General features: G+C 43.6%; 1 protein-coding gene across 5 annotated transcripts in view; it reads right to left on the bottom strand.

Moving 5' to 3' along the window:
- The window catches only part of grm8a (glutamate receptor, metabotropic 8a), a 254,862-nt gene that overhangs the window by 26,994 nt on the left and 204,910 nt on the right, over positions 1-22,958 (bottom strand). For 4 of the 5 annotated variants that reach the window (XM_030440168.1, XM_030440167.1, XM_030440171.1 and 1 more), the window contains exons 8-12: positions 9,588-9,727; positions 6,057-6,203; positions 3,027-3,448; positions 1,315-1,681; positions 1,211-1,222 (exon numbers count right to left, since the gene is read on the bottom strand). In XM_030440168.1, the coding sequence (XP_030296028.1) occupies positions 1,211-1,222; positions 1,315-1,681; positions 3,027-3,448; positions 6,057-6,203; positions 9,588-9,727 (1,088 nt within the window). The remainder of the gene's footprint in view (positions 1-1,210; positions 1,223-1,314; positions 1,682-3,026; positions 3,449-6,056; positions 6,204-9,587; positions 9,728-22,958) is intronic. The other variant, XM_030440170.1, reaches the window with a different exon arrangement.

The following is a 22,958-nucleotide window of genomic DNA, read 5'->3' as shown; positions in this document are numbered from 1 at the left end:
GGGCATGAGGAGTGAGATCGGTTAGAATGGGGATAAAATGATTGAATCATGCAGCTCTTCTCGACATTCAAAATTTTATCGGGCAGAATCGATCAAATCATGACAAACGAGTCATTTCGTGAGGGTTGTAAAGCTAAAAAAATGAATCAGAATGTAAGCTTATGGAAAAAGTGTTTTCGTTGGAAGCTTTGTTGGACCAATGGCTTCAAAGCCTGACACTCCTCCTAGGGTCTTGGTGGTGGCCCACAACAGTACAGTTGTAGTAGCCAATCACAGCACTGTAGGTACAGGACCAGGCGGAGCTGGGGGTCGGGGAGCCGGTTGTAGGTGATCAAAATAGCTGCCGTTTGATACTCCATTGTTGTGTGTTTGCAATGTTTGGGAGCCACTGCCTTCAGGTATTAAAAAAATGTTTATGTGTGAATATGGTTGCCAATAAACCACAATGCACATGGAGATAAAGCACTGGGCATCCATACTGAGCCCATCTGAATCCTATAAAAAAGGCTTCCCACACACACGCGGACACAAACCACCTTGCAAAAGTTACATCGCACTCACATCATACAGCCATCAATAATTGACAAAAGGTAGGAGGCATAAGCTCGACAGTACAACCCCTCTAAAAGCCTGGACCGTGGATCCAGTCAATCAGCCAGACAGAAAAATCCTCTTGTACTCACAGAGGATTGTCGGAAGATTTTAGACTCAAAGACATTAGTATAGCTTCAATTGAAACACATATCTGTCTCTCAGTGCCAAGGGATGCCGTTTTGATCTCCGAAAAAAAAGTTGTCAGTGGATGAAAGTGAGAGGAGACTTGCCGGCATAGCAATACATGCAAATTTATGACTCAAAAAGGTGATTCCTAAACTTAATAATGCTGCAAAACGGTCTCGGGAGAGCAGAGAGCCCATAATGCACACCATCGCCACCCACTTGTCGACAAATTGTTCTCATAAAAGTTATTTCACACATATATACGTACATAACATCTGTATCACACAAGCGCACGTACACCGAACATATGTGAGACACACAAATTCATCCTTCCTGCAGACTGCAACGTCTCAAAGGAAACCTGCTTTAAATCCCAAACAGGTCATACACAGGGTAATCCAACAGACAGACACATCGTCTCATCCTCTCTGCAGGCACAGAAATCCTTAAGATGACGGGGATGAAGTACAGACATATGTAATATACTCACACTCTCTGTAGACTGTAGTTTACAAAGAAAATGTTACAAGCAGCAGTTTAAGTATGGTAACAGGTTGGATATATAGGGTTGGAGGGACTGACACAAAAACTTACCCTCTCTGCAGACTGCGACGTGCCGAAGAAGATGGGTATGAACGCCAGCCAGATGATGCAGGTGGTGTACATGGTAAATCCGATGGGCTTGGCCTCATTGAAGGTTTCGGGCACGCCTCGCGTCTTGATGGCGTAAACCGTGCACGTCACCATCAGCAGGATGGAGTAACCCAGGGAGCAAATGAGGGACAGGTCCGAGATGTCGCACTTGAGGACGCCGCGCGCCGCCAAGGGGTCCTGGGTCCGCTGCTCGCCGTAATCCACAACCGTGTGGGGAGGGTCCACCGCGAACCAGACGAAGACCCCGAGCAGCTGGACGGAGATGAGCGAGAAGGTGATGACGAGCTGGGAGGCCGGAGAGATGAACCTGGGGAGGAGAGGGTCGTGGAAATGAGGAGGTGGCGAAATTTTCTTGAAGTTTTGAGCTAATTAGGTTTTCTTTCTAACGAGCTACACCCGGCAACAGTATCACACATATGTTTAACCACTCGCACAGGAGTTAAGAACTGGTACCGGGGGTAACTGGTTAGCATGCTAACTTCAGTCTAACTGAAGCAAATTACTCTGAATGTCTCTGCCGCAAAATACACGGACACCATTACCTCAAAATTGTTATTTCTTTACACTCTGCTTATAATTTTAGCTAGTAATTAGTCGGTTTTCAATTAAAATTCTTACATATTGCACCTTTAACTGTGTCCTCTCCTCACTCGGCTGAGCTGGGATCTTAGCTAGCTTAGTTATCATATTTTCTTTGAGCACCACAACCACCACAAAAACAATCTACATGGATGAACAGTGTAACAAGTAACAGTAGAAATATGTATTCTGGACTTTTGGCTTAACTTTCCTTTAAATTCCTATAGAGGCAACCATACGCGCTCCTACAAACACACACATTCCCACAAGAGTTGGAAGGAGATCTAGGAAAAGGTAATGATAGGATTTCAGGACGTAGAAAGAGGAGCAGTTTCAGTAGCCCACAGTGTTGGGTAGAGGAAATGTAATGATCATCTAGGATGCCAGGGAGATGAAATGGGGACAAATAATACCAGAAAAACAAAAGCCGGATTTTCACTCACACCCTTTGTGAAGAAACAACCTGCTCACTCAAGCTCCCGGGCTCAAAGGAGGCTTACTGCCAGACATCCTGAGCGCGCAACACACACCGAAACCTCTCACTGTTTGTATGTGTGACCCTCGCCCTCTATCGCGCTGCAGTTGTCGCTGAGTGCATTCACTGTAATTTGCTCGCTAAATGCTAAATCATTTTTGTATTTCCTGGAAAACAAACTACAAATATGGAAATACCTGATTATCATAAAATAGCAGTGCAACGACGGTAACTCTCACAGCTGGATGGTGCCCAAGAAAAAAAAACAAAAAAACAAAAAAAAACAGATGACCATCTGGGTAGCAGGGACATGAACCAGAGTATTATTAAATACTGCATTAACATTTTAGCCACTTCTCTCTCACAGAGTCACTCACACTGAGTGCAAACAGTACAATAGGTGAGTGTGAGTTCATGACTCTCATAAATAATGGATGAAAAATAAATGATGAATAATGATTGCAAGCAGCTCGGTAAGGAAGAAGTGGAGGTAAGGTCTTCGTGTGAGTACACACTTACAGCGACCTTTTATTCCACTACACTCATCGAGAACCTACGCGTGCTGAATGCACAGGGGACCGGAAGGCAGTGTGCGTACCTGGGTGCCGTTACGGACTTCTTCCCTTGCTCGAAGATGCGGTGTATCCTGTTGGTCTTGGTGAGCAGCGCTGCATAGCTGAAGCACATGCCCAGGCCCAGGAAGATCCTCCGGAACGAGCACACTCCCACGTCGGGCGTCGCGATCATCAGGAACGTGATGGCGTAGCACAGGAAGATTCCCGTCAGCAGCACGTAGCTCATCTCCCGCCCTGACGCCCGCACAATTGGCGTGTCGTTGTACCGGACGAAGGTGACGATGACGAAAGAGGTGGCGATGATACCCAGCATTGAGATGAAGACGGGCACGACGGCCCAGGGGGAGTGCCACTCTAGCTTGATGATCGGGATGGGGACGCAGCCGGTGCGGTTGGTATCGGGTCGCATCTCGTATGGACACAGCTCACATGTGAACTCTGATGCCTGCGAAAGAGACGGATACGATTGATTAGAGAAGACTTAATGGAAGAGCTTTAAAGGTCCAATATTGTTAAAAGTCATTATTAGTTATTAACTGTCTTTAAACGAGCCCTGAGGACTTCTGTAAGGTTGTGACGTCACAAATAAACAGTCACCGCCCCCATCCACGCCCCAGCACAGCTGTGGTTGCAAATACGTGGTCACAGCCGATGCTAAAACACTGTGAGCGGAGCCTGCTCAGGTCAGTTAGAGCTGACCAATCAGAGCAGACTGGGCTTTTTGGGAGGGGGGGGCCTTAAGGAGACAGGCGCTACAATGTAGCATTCAGACAGAGGGTGAATAAAGGTGCTGCAGCAATGGACAGGAAGAAATATATGTGCTTTTGAATATCAACGCATGTAAACAATAAACAGCTCATTTACAGGCTTGGTGTTATGTGGAACCTTTAAAACGTATATTGATCAAGCTAATTACTTTCTCTCATAAGATCCATTAAGGAGTATTAACTGTGAATCTGAACTGTATTAACAAAGAACAGTTGTCAATGTTTTGGTCAATCAGTGCTTTGGGCCTCAGACTTTTTCAATAGCCTCCCAATGATTAGTGACGCTTTCAGTAACTCAGCATTCTTTTCGGCTATTTGAAAAATGTTTTCGTGACAGATGGAGTCAACAGAAATAGAGCCAGATATCGGAAAAGACATCAAGTCGAATCCAGCGAGGGCCAGCTGAAGGCAAATCTGGAAGGACCAAGTGGCAATCCGATTTATGTCCTGCAAATCGATCTGCATACGCACAGTTAATAAGGTTTTTAAAAAAATCCAAATTCTGAATAGAAGTGTGGTTCATCTGTATATAGCTCCAACATTAATGCCTCGTGCTATAAATCCCAGATGTTTTCGTTCAGAGACATGTCAACAGCTGATTAATTCACCGGGCAGTCGAGGCACAACTGTTGTGTGTTATCCATCTCTGTAAACTGACTGGTTAATGTAAAAAAAAAAAAAATGCACACATTTACAAGTTTTTGTACACTTGCTCTTTAGTTTGCTTTTCTTGTTTTTGACTATTTTCCATTCTGCTAAAATCCCAGCTCTATAATAAATGTGTCAACAGATTATGGATTTTACAGCAAATGCATGTATCTGCAAAATGAGTATTGATTGCGTGCTCTGACAAGCATCGCCGGCTGCAGTTAAAGGCTGGTATTTTCTTTTTTTTTTGGGCCCCTTTATTGCATCCTAAACGAGGGAAGTCTGCGCGTTCGCTCGCTCATGGATTTTTCAAACTTAATAAGAAGGATGGTGTGCTGCCAAATTGCCCCCGACTGTAATATAATTAACACAGGATGCATCTTTATGTGTGCTCACACCCTTTTTTCCCCTCACCTCAAATGATGTACTTCCATTTGCCATAATGGCGTCTGAAGGGTTCCTCCTTGTATATGTAAATCCAAAAAACTGGCAACGTACAGTATATATAAGTGGCTCAGCTTTTTGATTGCCTGAAATTAGTCGAAACAAAAAAACCTGATCACCACTTAGGGGAACGGAACTGTAGAGTAAAAGCAGGCAGGCGGCAGATGTCAGAAGGAACATGCAATCAGATATGTTCATGATGTCACAAAAGTCACTGCAAACATATACTGTATATATAACACATAAATAGGACTGATGGCACCTTCAAATTGTTAAGCAGGTGCAGGACATTCAAGCAAGTTTAGATATTTGTTCAAAATCTATATTTTTTACCACATTTCTATTGACCGATCGATTGCCAACAAGAGAACTGCTTCGACAGAGAGTTCCTGAGCTTTCTTTTGCTCATCAGACGACAATCAAGATTATTTACCTGTCAGAAATCCCTTTTCATTTGGTGTGACTTTACAGAAACAAGAAGGACGGAAAATTGATTTTATTCTTTTTTTTCATTGATGCAAAAATTCGATATTTGGGTTTACTATAATTCTGCAAAATGGCTTTCCTATTGATTGCTGGAATGCAACACCGGGATGTATCACACTGGACTGTGACTTGTTTCAACAAGTCCAATTTAAGTTTTTAAGAACTGTTTCGGAGCCACTGAGAAGGCACTGTGAAGCTTATTTCGCATCCATAATTGGAAAAATAAGAGTAAGAGAATAGAGGGGTATGAAGGCTGAGTCTGAGAATGACCTGCATACAATATATTATTATTTACAACGTTAACTCCAATCCCTTCAATTTCATCAAAAAGCTCTAAAATTCCAATTACTGAATTGAAACTAAGCTAATTATTGAATTGGAATATTGAATCCTGTTAACATTGCATGTCAACTATCCATTGTTTTACTGTATTATATAAAAAAATAATAATAATGTTTGGGGTGTATTTTGCTGCATGCAACATGAGAATCATGGCTCTTCTTGCATTATTTTCTTTACAAACTGAGTTATATACTAAGACCTACACTTCAGTGTAACATCTTGACATGCCGTCATGGGTAACAGCCAGAAACAGCAACAAGAGGAAAGATGTGGGACAAGCTACGGAGGCCCAAATGTTCAACATCACAGGGAATAGGTGAACTTCCAACCGTGCCGACAGCGAACACAGGTGGCCTGGATTTGTACCTGATAGTGGTATCCTTCACAGCGCTCGCAGTGCCAGCAGCACGGCACACCTTTGACCACCTTCTTCCTTTCGCCTGTTCGGCACGGGATGCTGCATACTGAGGGTGGGAGGGATGGGTCACCTGACTTCCAACGCATGGCCTCAACCTAGGAGAGGAGAGGAGAGGTTACAAATGGAAAATGTACATTTTTTCTTTTTGTCTTCAGTGCAACAGAACAAACAGGAAATAATTTGTGTATTCAGGTGGCAAAACAAAACGTTCCCACCTTATTGAGGGATATTAAGCGGCGATAAGACTGGCAGCCATCTGCTGGAGCTGACATTACTTTGTGTTAACAGTCCTTTAACACTCAGTTTCTCTGTACCTGCACAAAGTGTGTCTTCGGGGCAACTTGGAGAGCAATTAGCAGGAGCAGATCCTCTGATCGTTTTCCTGAGAGCCGCCGGGCACAAAACTAACACCAGCTAGTCTGGAAGCCAACAATCAGACCATAATCAGATCTGGCACCAACAGGCCATCTGTATTTCCTTCTGTGTGTGTGTGCGTGTGTGTGTGTGTGTGCATGCGTGCGTGTGTGTGGGTTTGTCTGTGTTTGTCTGTGTGCATATGTTCTTCCATGTGTGCGTTTTGTTTGCTTGCGTTTGTGTCACTCTGGCATTATCGAGGATCCCTGAGCTTTCCCTTATGTCTGCTGTGTGCGAGTTTGAATGTGCGCGTTTTTTAATTTGTCGTTATGTGTGCGAGCGTTTGTAACTCTGTCATTACAGCGAGTCCCCGAGGTTCCTACACTGCCGGGGGGTGCTGGGTAAAATGGAGCATTACTGTTTTAAACGGGCACACAATGTACCAGTCCAACAAAAACTAGTTAGGAGGAAAAAGCCATCAGGGACTGAGGAAATGGACTTGATTTGATCACTGACGCACATATAGACACACACACACACACACACACACATACACACACGGGCTGTTTCTAAGTTAGTGCCGCTAATATATCTGTCAGGAGAAACACTTTAAAGGTCCCCTATTCTGCTCATTTTCAGGTTCCTACTTTTATTCTGTGTGTACTAGAATTTAAATTTTTAATGTTTAAAAACAGATTACAGCACCTCTGCTAACCCTCTGTCTGAGCTCTGTCTCTTTAAGGCCCCCTCCTGAAAGCCCAACTGCTCTGATTGGTCAGCTCTCACAGGGGGGGACTTTTCCATATGAGCTCTGCTGCTGCTTTAGAAACCGCAGGGGGCGTGGCTAAGGGCGGTGACTGTATAGTTGTGACATCACCAAGTCCTAACCACTCGTTCGAAGGTGCAATTTATAATAATTGGCCCCATCTTGGATTGATACTCAAAACAAAAGGGGGGGGGCAGTGTATCACTAGGCTAACTGCTATCTGCAGCCAACTGCAGCTTAGCTAGCTGCGCAGCTAGCAGTCCAGACAAGGACCTTAGAGCTCTGGGAAAGTGTTGGGCTGTGTCCATATAGTGAGCTCAACAGCAGAAATAAAAATGCACTTTGGGACACTACTCCGGCGCCGTTAATGACGTCACTACTGTCGCGCAGTTTAAACGTGAATTGAAACCTCCATGTGTTCGTCTGCAGCGCAATGCATGATGGTAAATATTGCTTGGTAAGTGACCATCGGTTGTACACTACTTTTCGCAATGCATTGTGGGATACTTTGAGTGCACTATATAAGGTATAATATTTGCCACTAGAAATATGGACAGCACTACAAAATGGCGTAGTCACTATGTAGTGCACTATGTAGGGAGTAGTGAGTGATTTCGGACACAGCCTTGGTGTTTGTACAGCTAATACAGGGGCTTTTCACCAGGACAGGCTGGGTTTAGCCGGTAAGAATGCTTACACTGATTTTGCTACAACACAGCATGCAGATGTCATAAAGTCAAAAGTGTTATTTTGTCACATTTTGTTGGTAATTTTAGTTGTTTTTCTTAGCCTTTTCTGCAAAAACCTTCCATATTGCACCTTTAAAGGCTCAGTTTCCCAATGTGGGCTGTGTGCATTTGTGTTTTGGTACTTTCACAGTATTCATACAGCAACTAGACCTGCTTTATAATTAAACAAGACATGGAAAGCTCATTGTCTACAATATGGGACCTTTACAAAAAATTATGAAAATAATCGTCCTGGTTGCGTGTGTGTGTCTGTGTTCTTGTGTGTGTGTGTGGTATTTAGCATCGTTTAAAACTTTTGGAACTCTTTTGGTTGGGCGCGCCTTTCCTGTTTTATTCAGTATTTTTTACTCATTATTTATTCATAGCCTCCGCATTTATTGCAGAATTTTTGGCATCCACAGCCACGCACCTTATTTGGTAACAACAATAAATAATGCACGACCCAGAACAGCACAGGCCTGGTCTTGAACGCCCCCCCCCCCCCACTTTCCATTAAATTCTTGAATGACACAATAATAGCTGGAATTGGAAATGTGTTGATCATGAAAACTTTTTTTTTTACCTGCAACCGTCACAGCCATCTGCCGCTGTGCCTTCAAACCCGACCGGATTGGTTTAAGAAATCAGGTACATCTGCTTATTTGTCACCTGTCAAAGCGCCCGATCATGTGTGTCCTAACTAACGCTTGTTGTCCTTTGTGCTGCTGCAGTCTCTCTCTCTCTCTCTCTCTCAGACAGCCAGGGCCGTCCATCAAGCAGAAAGCACTTTGTGTCTATTAGTCTTCTCATCTGTCATCTGGCCTTTCTAATGAAGTCCTGGGTGGTTTTGTAACGCAGAGCACTCCAGCACGCTCAAGGAGTTTTGTGTGCATGCATATATGTGTGAGTGAGAAAAGGAGACAAAGACAATGGGATGACAGTTTGCTTATGCATTAAATCATGTGTTTTTGTTTTCTGGTGACAGTGTTTACAGGCCGTATATATTGTGTGTGTGTGTGTGTGTGTGTGTGTGTGTGTGTGTGTGTTTGTGTGTGTGTGTGTGTGTGTGTGTGTGACCTTGTGTAGGCGCGCGCCAACGTACGTCCCTGCGCAACACTTTCACAAAAGAGAATAAGAAAAAGTGTTGAAAAAAAATCAATTCCAGCTTAGTTTTGCATCCGAACCAGAGCAACAACCCGACCGACAGCAGACTGTGAAGCCACTGCGATGTTGAACTTTCATTCTGCCGAGGCGTTAGCTCTGTAACGCCTCACCAGCTCCAATAAGCCACTCAAATCAAAATACGTTTTGGATCATCATGACGGCAGTTTTTCTTTATTACGCAGAAGTCAGCGGCCAGAGCGAGTGGAGATAGAAAAGTGGGTTCAATATGCAGTGAGCTGGAAACACACTAGCAATAATGTATGTGTTGTTTTTGCACTCTTGTTGTTTAGATTATAATTTCTTTATTGCGTTTCCTGAGAGCGCTGTGAGCAGGAAATTAATGGAAGTTATAAAACGTGGAGACACTAAGGCTCCATGATCTCGCAAACAAACCAGACGACGTGAGCTTTTGTGATTTTACTCACTCACCGACTTCTGTGTGTGTGTGTGTGTGTTTAAAATCTCACTCTGAGGTGGAGCTTATTGGTCCAAGAGCCGATGACTCTGTACTCCGCGGTGGACCTGTTGGTGTTCTGGTACTGGAAGATATCGTATCGTCCCGGAGCGTCGCCATTCTCGTTGAAAACCACTGGTGTGCTGGCACTTCCTGGAATGAAAAACAGCAGATGTCTGAGAGATTGCTTAATATGATACTACTGTATTGACATATAGATTCTGTACTCAAATGACTCGTTTCTGCATTGATTGGCACAGGGATTAGTACAACACCCACAAAGTAAAAAAGTTTCATGTGAAGCTTCATTGTCAGATTTTGTTTGAACTTCCAGGCACGTTTTCTTCCTAGAATATTGCCGCTGGCCTGAGATGAACATTTCCCCCAATATGCCAGGCTGATTAGATGACATTTTAAAGATCACATTTGTAAGAAATGGCCAGAATTCGAAGGTAATCCAAAACTTTAGGGGGCAGCATAACCACTGACATCTTGGCACTACTGTATGCTCTTTCTTGTAGCTACTGATGACTGTAGCAGCTTTCGCTAACTTGCTCAGTTAGCCGTGGAGCAGGCGGCCCTGTTAGCTGACTTATTAGCGGCACTACTAAGTAGGCCTACTGTGACTTCAGGGATGGGTGGACAGAAGAGGCTTAATTTCGACCAAACTCGGGGTGAATTCCAAAGGTGGTGCTTGTATGTTTCTGTTTAGTGAGAAAAATAGGTGTGAAATGTAAGTTTTTGAGTTTATTAGTTTATTAACAAACTTGCCACATCTGCCATCTGAAATGTAGAGGCCTCTTGGATTATCGCCTAGACCCGTTTAGCATGCTAACCTCATTAAGCATCTTTGCAACACAGTATGTAGAAGCTTTTCACATAACATCGCTACTGGTGATGTTGTTATGCTTTAACTACATGTTGGCCACATCCTACAATTTGCTCCTTGAATTATATGCATGCAACAATTTTAATATTGACTATGATTTAATATTGACCATTTTGAAAAGTGCATTACTCCATTTGCCAGCATCAAAAGAGTAGTAGAGATGATAAAATGTTTTTTTTCCCATAATGGTAGAAACTTGAGGTTCACTGCAATATGAGAGGAAAAACAAAGTGTAAATAATATGTGAGCATCGGCCATCCTCTACAATGAGTCTAAGGCATTCGTAATAAAATTCAGCCCGCTAAAAGAGACACTGTCGAAATGCTTTTTGGAGTACAGAGGAACAGCTTGGAAATTCAAAGATTATTTGGGAAAAAAATACATTTTAAGTAACAGCTACTCCAGGTTATGACCACTTATGAATTCACCACAGTTTAAATGTATGTGTTGCGAAAGACTGTAAATGCATGATGGAATTACAGAAGTGGTAGAAGTGGAAGAAGTGGAAGTAGATAATCAATATACTCCCAACATAATATTCCCCCCTACCTCTGCAAAGAAACCCTACATACACAAACTTAACATACTTGGAGTACATATACATTTAATGGAGTAATATTGCCTCCGGCGGTGTGTGTTAAGGAGCTGTAACAGCAAAAGCCCTGTCACCTTTAATTTTTAATCGAGGCTGTGTTGGAATGCACCTGAGTGCGTGTGGGCCACGGAGCGCCGTGATTGAATATGCACACGCATGGATAAGTTTATGTGTCCTCGAAGGTTTCGTTTTCTCGCCACCAATAAGGCTTAACGCAAACCTTTTATCCCTCACCCTCTTATGTAGCAGCGCAATCAAATCAAATTGCTGAATCTGGCATAGCATAAAGGGAATCCAATTACAGTGTGCATGTGGAGAAAGCGCTGCATTATGGATACTCCACCTCTGAACTATAAGTCACTGATATGGCGGGATGATGCCGAGGAGATATTTATATACCTGTTTGAGGCAAAACAAGAGAGGAAGAGTGAAGATTGGAAATAGAGAATGAAAACAGAGACACAGGGAAAAAGAAAGCATTCATGCCAGAAACAGAAAACACCAACAGAAATACATTTAAAGAAAAAGGTGCTTGAGATAAAAAACAACAACAACAAAAAAGAAACTGAATTGAAAGACAGACAAAAGGAGGAGAAAGACAGTTAAAAAGAGATGGGTGGATGGCAAAAAAGATTGTACAATAGAAAACTAATCACACAGTCGGAGAAGGAGAAAAGCACGACAAAGGGAAGAAGAGAGGAGGGAAGCTCGGAGACAGGAGCGTAAAGGCTCTCCCACTTTGATCATAAGTCATAAGAGATATACACATAATGAGTAAGAGAGGGAGAATAAGCAAGAATGAGCGCGAGCCGTCTCAGTGAGAGGGATGAAGAAAGACGACTGGAGGAAGAAACTGAATCGATGGGAGAGACGAAAGCCGAGGTCTAGATCTCTCATTGTTACAAGTTATGAATGAGGTCCATTTCTGTGAGTGCTGGTTCGTGTCCAACTGTAGCTATTGTGCCTCCCACTTTAATTGTCCTCCTCGCACACACACTTGCAATTACAAGATACCAAAGGGGAACTTAAAAAAAACCTGCAGTAAGGAATTTTTGCAACTCGCGGTGCACCACAGTAGGATAGGCTCAATTAGTGTGATTTTCACAGACTTTCTTACAGCCCAATCTGAGTTGATTTGAATACAGCATAGCTGGCATCAGGCATGAATTCTTCTGGTGTGTGATTAATGTGCCGCCGCCTTTCTGGCTTAATTAGTGCGTTTGCTGTGTAGTAGCACACAGGATGATGTCATGGATGTCTTTACCCCAGTGACTACAACATATCAACGCGCAACCGGCCGCCCTCTAAATCCTCCTAAAGCTCCCCACCAAGATGAATTCCTTCGCTCTCCCTGATCCCTCTAACTTCAATGCTCTTCCTCAACTTCCCCTTTGTCTTCTTGATCTCCGTATTTTTTGAATGTGTTTCCCCCCACGAGACACTTCTTTTACGCCAAGACCACTAAGCCCACTTCTCTGTTTTGCATTCATGCATAGGGGTGGGCTGAAGTGTTCACGAAGGGAGGTCTTTCAGATGTGAGGAGTCACGAGGACGCTCTTTTCGTTCAGTGTCTTCTGGTCCTTTTTTCTTTATGAGTTGCATAAAGCAATTGTAACTAGTTTGCTGATATCTCGGCAAACAGTGACATTGTTGCTGCTTACTTGGGCATGAGTGTTGCACTCCCCCCTTTGGCATCTGTGTCGCCCCAAAATTTGACTTAAGTCCAACAGCAAAGTTGCTGTACTATCATACACAGTATAAATACCAATTATTTTTCCCTCTCCTCTGTGATCTCCACTGGCTTCCTGTCGCAGCCCGCATCCGATCAAGACGATGGCGCTGGCCTTCAAGGCCATCAAGGGAACTGCACCTGTCTACCTCCAAACACTGGTCAGACCACACGCCCCAGCGCGAGCACTTGGCTCCACTACATGAGCTGGCCAGCTGGTACCGCCATCGCTGATGTCGAACAATGGTTGCCTTAGTGGTGGAACGAACTCCCGACCAATGTCAGGAAAGCAGAGTCACTCGGCATCTTCTGCAAAAGACTCAAGAATCACTTGTTCAGACTTCACCTCGAACCTGCATAGCATGACTCCTAGGGGCAAAGGGGCACTCAAAAATAAACAAACAATTAGCCACAGGTAATACTCACGCTCATTAGTCTAAAAAACTACTACTACTTAATAGTGTTTCCTGTATCTTTCTCATCTCTCTCTCTACTTCTATTTGCTGGACTTTCCACTTTCTTATGGCCCCACTGTCGTCATCATCACCTCATCCCTGTGTTCCTAATTACTTCTATCCTTCCTCTCACCATCATTCCATCTCCCAACTCTCACGCTATCAGCCTTGGGCTCTTTTCCATCCACCAAACCCCTCTATCCCTGAGCATATCGCCTCGTCCCTTCTCTTATCAAAACAGGGTGGCTTTTTGAGCACAAAATTAAAGGAAACAACAAGAGGAAAAAACAACATAAACTGGGCCAAATAAAAAAGGGATGCAATTTAGTCATTTACCAAATGTATCCAGAGTGAGAGAGAGTTAATAAAAGCTTGCCTGGATGCCATCTTTTCCCTCAGCACTCTCCTATTAGCCGATTTTCTTCCAATTGTGCTTTTCCACCAATCACGCCTTTTTAGAGATGGTCAGCTGTGCAGCAACTAAAACAAAAGCCCAGAGCAGAGACACGCTGGCAATGTAGACACTGAAAGCGGTGGTTACCTTGATAAGAAAATGATGATTCAACCTCATAGTGTTTTGCACCATTAGCTGTTTTTTTTCTGGGTAAGACAGCACACGCTTGCAAGCAGCAGCAATTACCGCAAACACACATACAATAGGCGTGACGGGAGTTGGCAGTAACTAGCCACCATGTTGGGAAAACAGGTAGCTGAAAACCCCTCATCAGCTCTGATGAAAAAAGTGCCTGGACGGGCTTAGAGGCCTGATGAATTTCCATTTCTGTTTGGTTTATCTAACGCAATATCTCTTGAAAAAAAAGGCTCATGTTCACAGCTGTGAATGCGTCCAACAGGGGCACGAGGAATAATAAAAAATGCATCTCGAATAAACTCACATGAAATAATGATGTGCTCTTTTAGTGGTTGAATTTAAGAACATTTAATTAAAGCTGAAAAGAAAAAAGCGGAAAGAAAAATTTCAGTAAGAGCCAAAGAATCGTTAAACCCGTGAATGTGTTAAATGTCCTCTGGCCTGCCCTGTAACTTTTTGGAGACCTTTGTTGTTGAACTATTGGACTTGTAAATGGGCAATGTGCTGTTTTTGTTCCTACCACACTGTACCTCAAAATAGCTTGTTTTGTAAGATTATCCCACATACAAATCAAAAGAAATGGCTTTAAAGTACATATTAAACTCATGTTAGCCCTTTGCAAAATGCTAGTTCGTGTATCAGGAGCTCTGTCTCTGTTTATAGGCACGTAAAAAAGTTACATAGCAGACCTTTAAGTATCAAAAGCACTCTTTAAGCAGTTGAAGAGCCCCTGTCAGTGTTTTAAATATTAGTCCTGCATTAACGTGTATGCTGCATTTTACTGGTATAGATGTTCAAGGCTGAGCTAATCTCAACTTGTTGCATACTTTTATATACCGGTGGGTAGTTTACAGGTGATGTGGGTATGAATTGTGGTTCAAACAATAGAAAAATTTGAATTATCAACAGAATGTGAAAAAATAACAGTTCTGATGTCGAGGCAAAGACGTTAGCAGAGTCAGCATGCCAACCAGCTAGTGCCTAGCCACTATGTACAACCAGCAGTAGTAAATAACACCACCCACCCCGGCGCTCTGAGCTCCCAGTGCAGGTAGAGTCGACTAATACGACAGCTAGCTGCACGTTCACATGGGCAACAGCTACAGTTAACAGCAGTTAGCGGCAATATTTGGAGCTGGTTGGAGTATGTATTCGACAATACAATTCTTACATACTGCACTGTTAATTTACAGTGATGCATCATAGTCTATAAGATCATCATATGTTTGAAGAGTCGCTGCCGGTGAGAACCACGTACAGTTGGGACTTACAGTCTTTATTAGACCTTTAACAGAAGACACATATCTGTTCTGGAACTGCTGATCGTGCTAAATTCCTAGGCATCCTGTGATGCTAATTTCCTCTCCAGCTTATCTGCATTCATTTAGCATAACCTGGAGCAAGATGACACAGGAAGAGCTGCAAAGCCCGGGAGTTAGGTGCATGTGAACGCAATGCAAAGTGACGCTGAGATCTTGAGTTTGACTTTTTGATGTGAGCAGGGTCGGTCGCTCAGATCGGGCTGCTCGAACAAGGCGAGGGTGGCCGACACTTCTGGTCGAAGGGGGAGCTGCATGTGTGGTCAAGAACGTTTGCAAGGTCTCCTCGCTGGGGCAGCAAAGCACCGTGGTGTCACGGGAGACGCTTCTCCGCTGACGTGTCCCCGAGCAAGATACTGTTTCCCATGCCTGCCAGAGGCACCGCTCTGTAGCTTCCCTGCAGAGTCGGAGGCTTCCCCTTTAGGGCTCAACAACAGAATACCACCAGAAAGCTGCAACTCTCACAACTTCCCTCTGTGGGGCTGCGTGGGAAGTTCACAGGTCATGACATACAGTAGGATATGTGCAAAGGAATGAAAGATTTCAAGCAAGAAAGACAGCGTGAGTCTAAATTGAGCTGAAATGGACTGAAAAAGGAAAGGAAAAAGGATAGAGCGAGATACAGAAGAGTCATCGCGAGCAAGAAAGCCTTAACCCTCAGTAGGCTTAACTGTCACAGAGAGGCAGAGGGAGAGGAAACAACAAAAAGAGATGGAGGAAAATGAGTGACAGAGGAGGACAGAAGAAGAAAAAAATCGAGAGTGAGCAGGTCTGTGGGTTTGCATCAAACCCCATCCATCTGACAGATAGATGCAGGGACTTAAAAGCAAAGAGAAGAGGGAGAAAATGAGGGCGAACAAGGGAGAATGTGCCCGAATATCACACAGCGAGGGAGATGAAAAGACCCCGAACTTTCTTCGTTTGACAGAAAAAAGGGGGAAAAGACAGAAACAAACGGAGAGGAGATGGAGAGCGACAAAAGAACGTGTGAGAATATCAATTAGCGAAGGCCTTAAAAAAAACTTCCTCGAGCTGATGGAGATAGGAACAGGCAGATGGAAGAAGAGGAGGGTAGAGGGTGACGGAGGGTGTACGAATGGCCTTAAACCTCTGCCTGTTACTGTAGCTGGAGAGACAAAGGAAAAGGGAAAAATATAAAGAGTGGAAGGACGGGGGAGAGAAAAGAGAGTTAGAGAGTTATTGAGGGAGAGGCAGGAGGGCTGTTAGGGAAGCCCCTCAGCCTTGCCCAGTTCACTTTGGAAAACACTAAGGGTGAGTTGCAAGTCTTTGTATCAGAGACTAAGTATTTATGACAGGGAGATGCAAAAAAAGAAAAAAAAAGAAAAAAAACTACACTGCGGCACGCATTAATAAAACATGGGTCCGTGTGCGAGTGCGTTCCCGGCTTTTGCCAACAGGCTCCCATCTGTGTGCTGTGCATCTATAGCACTAATAGGGGAGGAATGTCAGGAAAGAGACGCAAACGGACAGTTGAAGAATCCAAGAGGACAGAAGAAGAGTAAAAGATGAAGCCCGGACTCGCCCTCGGATGAGAGAGAGTAACCGAAATCGAGAGGCTGGTTAGCTCGCGTCTACACCGCTTTTTTTCTCCCGCCTCTGAATTTTCTATCCCGTACTTTGCAGTGTTTTCCGAGCCAGCCTTCAACGCTCACTGTAAAGAAAACCATCCTCGCGGCCAAACCCCTCCCTCCTTCCACGGCAGCTGTTTCTCCTTCCTCCCCCTCCTCACGTTCAAAGCATCCCCATCCTCCCGCTTTTACCTCGCAGCCTTGCTCCATCCCGCCGCTCTTTAGCTTGAAACACTACCCATTTTCTTGCCTCTTTTCCAAAGTGCTCTAACTTCCCCGCCTCCTCTTCCTCCTCCTTCTCCTCCCGTCGTCTATCCATCCCTTCCCCTCTTAGCCTCTCTCTCTCCCTCTCTCTCTCTCTCTCTCTCTCTCTCTCTCTCTCATCAACATGCCTTGTCTGAGCAGGGGAAAAAAACAAAACATACAGGCAAGGAAAAGGAGATACTTGGTCCAAGAGAGAAAAAAAAGAGCAGATAATAGAACACGCGGAAGGAAACAATACACGTTTTTTTTGAAGAGAATCCAGATCTAAATGGTTCCCGCTGCGAGCACGAATGAAAACACTCGGGCTTAATAGCGAAAGTGAGATTAAGACGGAGAGAGAGGAAGGGCCGGGACAAAAGAAAGATTGTTTGAGAAAAGAAAAGAACACACACACACACACACACACACACACACAGAGTGCAAGAAAAGCTTTGTATCGCAATCACCAGTAATTACACGAAAAACCCATTTAAGGAGCCTCCATCTGTGTCATGATCTGCATTCACCGCGGAGAAAATGGTTAAGAGAGAGCAGTGACACAAAAAGCGATTAAAAAAAACACAGGGAGAGGGGGCACTATTAGGCTGATCAAAAGAGACAAAACAGCCTGAACTACAAGGCTGGATGGAAATACAATTCAGAGAGAACGGAAACGAGGGAGAGGAGGAATAAACAAAACGAGAAACGAGGAGTTACGTTACAGAAATCTGGGGAAAAGAGGATAAAAGGGCTAAAAGGAGAGCCCCGACGGGATAAATACGACTCTGCTTTCACATATTATATAACACATACAGTAAATACAGTTCAGTACGAGTCTCAACAGCAACTAAGTAAGTCGATATACCCCAAACCCTTCATCACCTATCCTTGACTATGTATTAATTTCCTCATTCCCTTGTCTCCACCTCCATCCATTCGTCCATCCTACTGTAAAATATGTCATGGAGGCCATGCTTATCGTCAGAAGACTAGCCTCTTCAGCACTCTATGTGAGTATTTCCATTTTCCGCTACATTACGGCCTTGTCCACACGAACCAAAACGATCTTTTTTTCCTCCGTCTTCCTCAGCATCCTTTCAAGAATATTTGTGTCCAGACGGAACCACTGAAAACGACTCAAAACGCTGTAGTTCATATAGGTGGCGCTTGAAATTTACCAAAAACGGAAAAGAAGAGACGGAGCATGCGCATAGAGCTTGCGCGCTGTTAACAAACAGACAGTAGAAGGAGAATCGACCGATAATGAGGTCGAACTGCTGCTGCAACTCACACTCGACTACAAGGCGAGTAAGTTGCAAGAAACACGAACACAAGCACGTAGTTCGCCATTGTTAGTTTTGTTACAAGACATCAAGGAGTTCAGAGGTCGAAGGCTAGAGGTTGAGGGGTGGGGCGATGGCGTCATTGATACGGAAAGTATGCGGATTCGCCGTCCACACGAAAACGCGAGGGCTGCGTTTGAGGGCTCCGACATTTCGGAGGCAAATACTGTACTTTTTACACCTTTACATTTATTTCACCAATTTAGTTATTGGTAACTTTGCAGAGTGCATGCTCAACCCAGTAAATGTTGGCTAAGTAGATTCCTGGTAAACCCAAGATGTGGATGTTGAAACTGAAGAAACCAAATGTTTCTTTATGTGAAACTTTAATTTCCTGGTACTCTCGTCACAATGCTCTTTAAATGCTTCGGTTAGTTTTACGTATAAATAACACTTCATCGAGGTTAGGAGAAATTGTAGCAGTTTGGCTTAATTGACCTGTTTTGGTGGCTGTGAAAAAAAGTTGCCATGGGTTTTGGACGACGTTTTAAAATGAAGGCTGATCCATGGCTCTGACCAGTGGTCAAAGGAGAAACTGTTGATATTCATCCACCCTGCAGTATTATTTCATTTCCTGTAAAAAAAAAAATAAAAAATCTCCAGTTATTTTGTTATTTAAAAGCTTTTACTATGAAGGAAATGTTGGCTTTTCACCAGCGGTAACTTAAAACAACTCCTGTGGTACAGCTGAAAGAGTACATGATGAAACCGCAACATAAAGCAGATATCTAAACGTACACACAGAGAGACTAAACTTCAAACCACAAACATTCAGTTAGAAGCTAGAAAAGTACTGAGAGCCGACAGCAACTCCAGTCCATCTCAGGCGCAGCCCGGCTCGACTCTGCATGGGTAATCCCAGGATGGATATACAAAATCAGCATGGCAACGAAAAATCCCCAAAAGTGTGCTTGTGTTGTTCCGTCTCTGCAGTCGACAGACTCACGTTTTATCCGCTTAAATTTATTCTCCGTCAAACAACACATTCCTGACGAAAAAAATATAACGATATTTTGTTTTTCAGAAAAGCGGCAGAGATGTGAGATTTAGTGGTGTCTTAGGATATGCAATAACAAATTATTATTCTTTTCTCTCATTTCCTCAAACTCAATTCAGGTTTGTTTATGTGTGGATCCATGTCTGCCTGTCCACCGTATTCATTTTTGGTGTGCTTTTATGTCGAGCAATTTTATTCTGTTTTCTTATCTCGGAATTTTTTATTCAGCGGATGATGGCCTTGCAGAAATTGTGGGGAAATTGAGTGTATAACATAGCACTGATAAGATAATGAGAAGAAGAGGGAGAGAAAACACTATATGGAGGGAAAGAAATGAGCTGTCAGTCTGGATGTCAGTATCCTGACCATCCAGGATATGACTTTCTGCCATCATAACGCAGCTGTTCAACATCTCACCACGTCGAAATGAAATAAATATACATGTGGAAAATGTGAGAGGCCTCCCGCACTGCGTTCACTGCGACGGAGCACTTACCAGTGTTTGCAAGGTGATACCACCTGTACAAGGTTGGACATTACGCCAATAATCTCCTACTTACTACCTGCTGCTTGTAAGTGAGCAGCAGGTAGTAAGTAGGAGATTATGTGCGAGTCGAAGGGAGTTATGTTCCTGTCTGCGTGACAGACTCAGAGTTACAAAAAAACTCAAAAAATCAGCATGACGTAACGTAGACAAATACCCACACTGCGATGGGACGTGAGACTTAATATTGCCTGGAACATGGGTGATTTTACTATTGTGAAATATATTAAAGTAATAATACTTCAAGCCAGATAAGAAGGTTGATACTTCTTTCATGTCTGAGCCTGGATGTGATAAGTTCAGCTTAGCATGAAGTCTGGATGCAGGAGGGCGCAAGTTTGTTTGGCTTTATCCGCACAATTCTTACACAACTCAACTCACTCCTAAACCACACATTGTTATTACTTTTCTGTTCTCGTGTAGATGAAAAATCGAGGTGCTGTATCTTAGGCAACTGGAGTTTCTTGAGGACGTTTCACCACTTATCCTCTGTTCAAAGACGTCTTTGAACAGAGGAGGTGGCCTGAGACGTTATGTCCTCAAGAAACTGAAACAAGTCCAGTATCTTACGATACAGCACCTAGATTTACCTTGACCTGGATGACTGAGAACATGTATAGATGAAAGATACAAGGCATAGCATGTTAAATTGGTGACCTTCAGAAGTGCCTCCATGCAGCGTTTTAAACTTTTTTTATGCTAAACTCCAGTTATAATCACCTTGATTGACAGACACAAGGCAACAGTTATACCAATTTTCACATCCAATGCTCCGCAAAAGAAACTGAAAAGATTATTATTGTAAGCTCATTTTATTAAAAGCTTATGAGAATAAAATGTCAGAATATCTGTCAAAATAGCCGGTTAACATTTCAGACACATTCATCCGGCCCACACACACAGTGTGGAATAATGGCACTTGTGTGGTCCAACCCTGAGCCACAAGCGGACCGTAGCATGGCCACATGTCAGGGCCACATGGGCCGGGTGATCTGAAATGTTAACAGGCTTTATTTTGTTATCTGGGACTCAGACCACTTGCTTTTTACTGAATAATAAAGATATTCGACATGTTTCAGAGCTGTAACCAGAAGGCATTTGTTTGAAAAATGACGAAAAACCATTGAACGATAACCATAATAGTTGTCAAAGCGTTGTCAACCGACTAATCGTTTCAGATATACAACAGTGTTTCCCAAAATGTCAAACTAATCATTTAAATCAGAGATCTCAAACTCAATTTACCTGGGGGCTGCTGGAGGCAGAGTCTGGGTGAGGCTGGGCCGAATCAGGCATTCCACAAAAAAAGGTTTGTTTAAAAAAATCCAATCTTCTCAAACGTCATTATTAACACTATGGAGTAAAATGTTTTGATGAGCAAATCTTTTTCCACAAATGATTCAGTACATTCCATTCACCCAAAATATTTTTTCAAATGATTTGTCCGTGAACGTCACATCATTGCAGAGCAAGCGTGGAGTGTATGAAGCCGGGACAGTGGGACACCATTATTTATGTATTATATACAAACCATGGGACGTAGCCATGGAGGCGTTATTCACTGGCTATTATTTTCTATAATAACTATTATTTTCTATAAGATAGCGGCGTTGTACATCCTAGCCAACATCAATGTTCCATTGACTATATCACTGAGGTGGGTAGACCCCTGTTGAGGCTCCAGCCTAGCCTCGACCATCAGCCCTGGCGAGGGACGGCGGGTGTGAGCTGGCTGAGTGGCACCGTTGGAGGTCCACTCCCCTCGGTGACATCGTCAAGGGAACATCGGTGTTGGTAGTTAATCTGATCGTTAATTTGCAGATTCGTTATGATAACAAATCATCCGCATGGATAGTGGCGATCATATCGCCGTCAACATTCAAACAAAGCAGCCCATTTCAACAGATGGAAGAACAAAATACAATCCGCATGACGTCAAATCCAATGCCGGTAACACTGACTTTGTCCAACTCGAAGTCAAACATGCTCATTTCAAACATAATAAGAAGTAGTAATTCTATTCTGGCTATGCGACGTTACATGGGTGCCATAGTTGTTGTGAAGTGTTTCTCTGCTTGCATCAAGCCTGGTCGATGGCCCGCCCCCGGGAGCCATATACCCCACTGTGACTGGTATGTTCATTCAGCCCCAGCTCGCGCAACAAAGGGACCTTCCACACACAACGCGGCAAAGTTCCATTTACATAAAACTTGTGGGCCGCACTAACATTAAAGTTTCATATCAAGGTGGGGGCCTTGAGGGGGCCCATTCTGTGCTGAGGAGCCCATTAGCCTTTGTGTCGATTTCCACCAGCCAAACAATAGAAAAATGACTAAATTGGGGGTTATAAATGCTACGTGCTAACCTAAGCTAACTATTATTTTCGAGCTGCTATGTTGAGACCATAGGTCAAATATGGGTTGTGTGCTTGGCTTAGAGTTCTCAACGGGTCGGCCCGGCCCGACAAACCCGACCGAACCCGCAGGTTCGGGTCGGGTTCAGGCCGAAAAAATACGCAAATGAGCCTGGTCGGGTCAGGCCTCGGGCTTCCTTTTTTATAAAACATATTTCATAAAACACATTTCTTGCAGGTTGTAAATTATATATTGTTTGTTGTGAGTCATCGCTGTTCCCGTGTGGTGAAGAGTAAGTCTGGCTGCATGCTTCATGGGGAGACCTGACGCCGCTGCGTAAAGTTACGATAACAAGTGTATGAGGAAAACAATGCAGGCGCGCGGGGGGTCAGGTTCGGGCCAGACAATTCATACTGGTGTGTCGGGCTGCGTCGGGTTCGGGCTTAAAAACCAGTGGGTCGGGTCGGGTCGGGTTGTAATTTTCAGGCCTGTTGAGAACTCTAGCTTGGCTCCATTCAACACAAAGTTATTAAGAAAAGAGACATCTGACAGCAACATAAGGCTGATGCGAAAAGACATTCTGTCGCAATGTTGTTTGTCCAAAAATCAATTTTGAAAAGATTATTTCATTTCGTTTGGTGATCCAAAAATGATTACGTACAATGATTTACGCACAGAGAGTGAACTTTGGACTTCACTCTTGTCCAACATCAGCGAGGAATCTCTTCTTCCCCC

Source organism: Sparus aurata, chromosome 14, assembly GCF_900880675.1.
Source record: "Sparus aurata chromosome 14, fSpaAur1.1, whole genome shotgun sequence".
NCBI lineage: Eukaryota > Metazoa > Chordata > Actinopteri > Spariformes > Sparidae > Sparus > Sparus aurata.
This window is presented reverse-complemented; position numbering and strand designations above follow the sequence as displayed.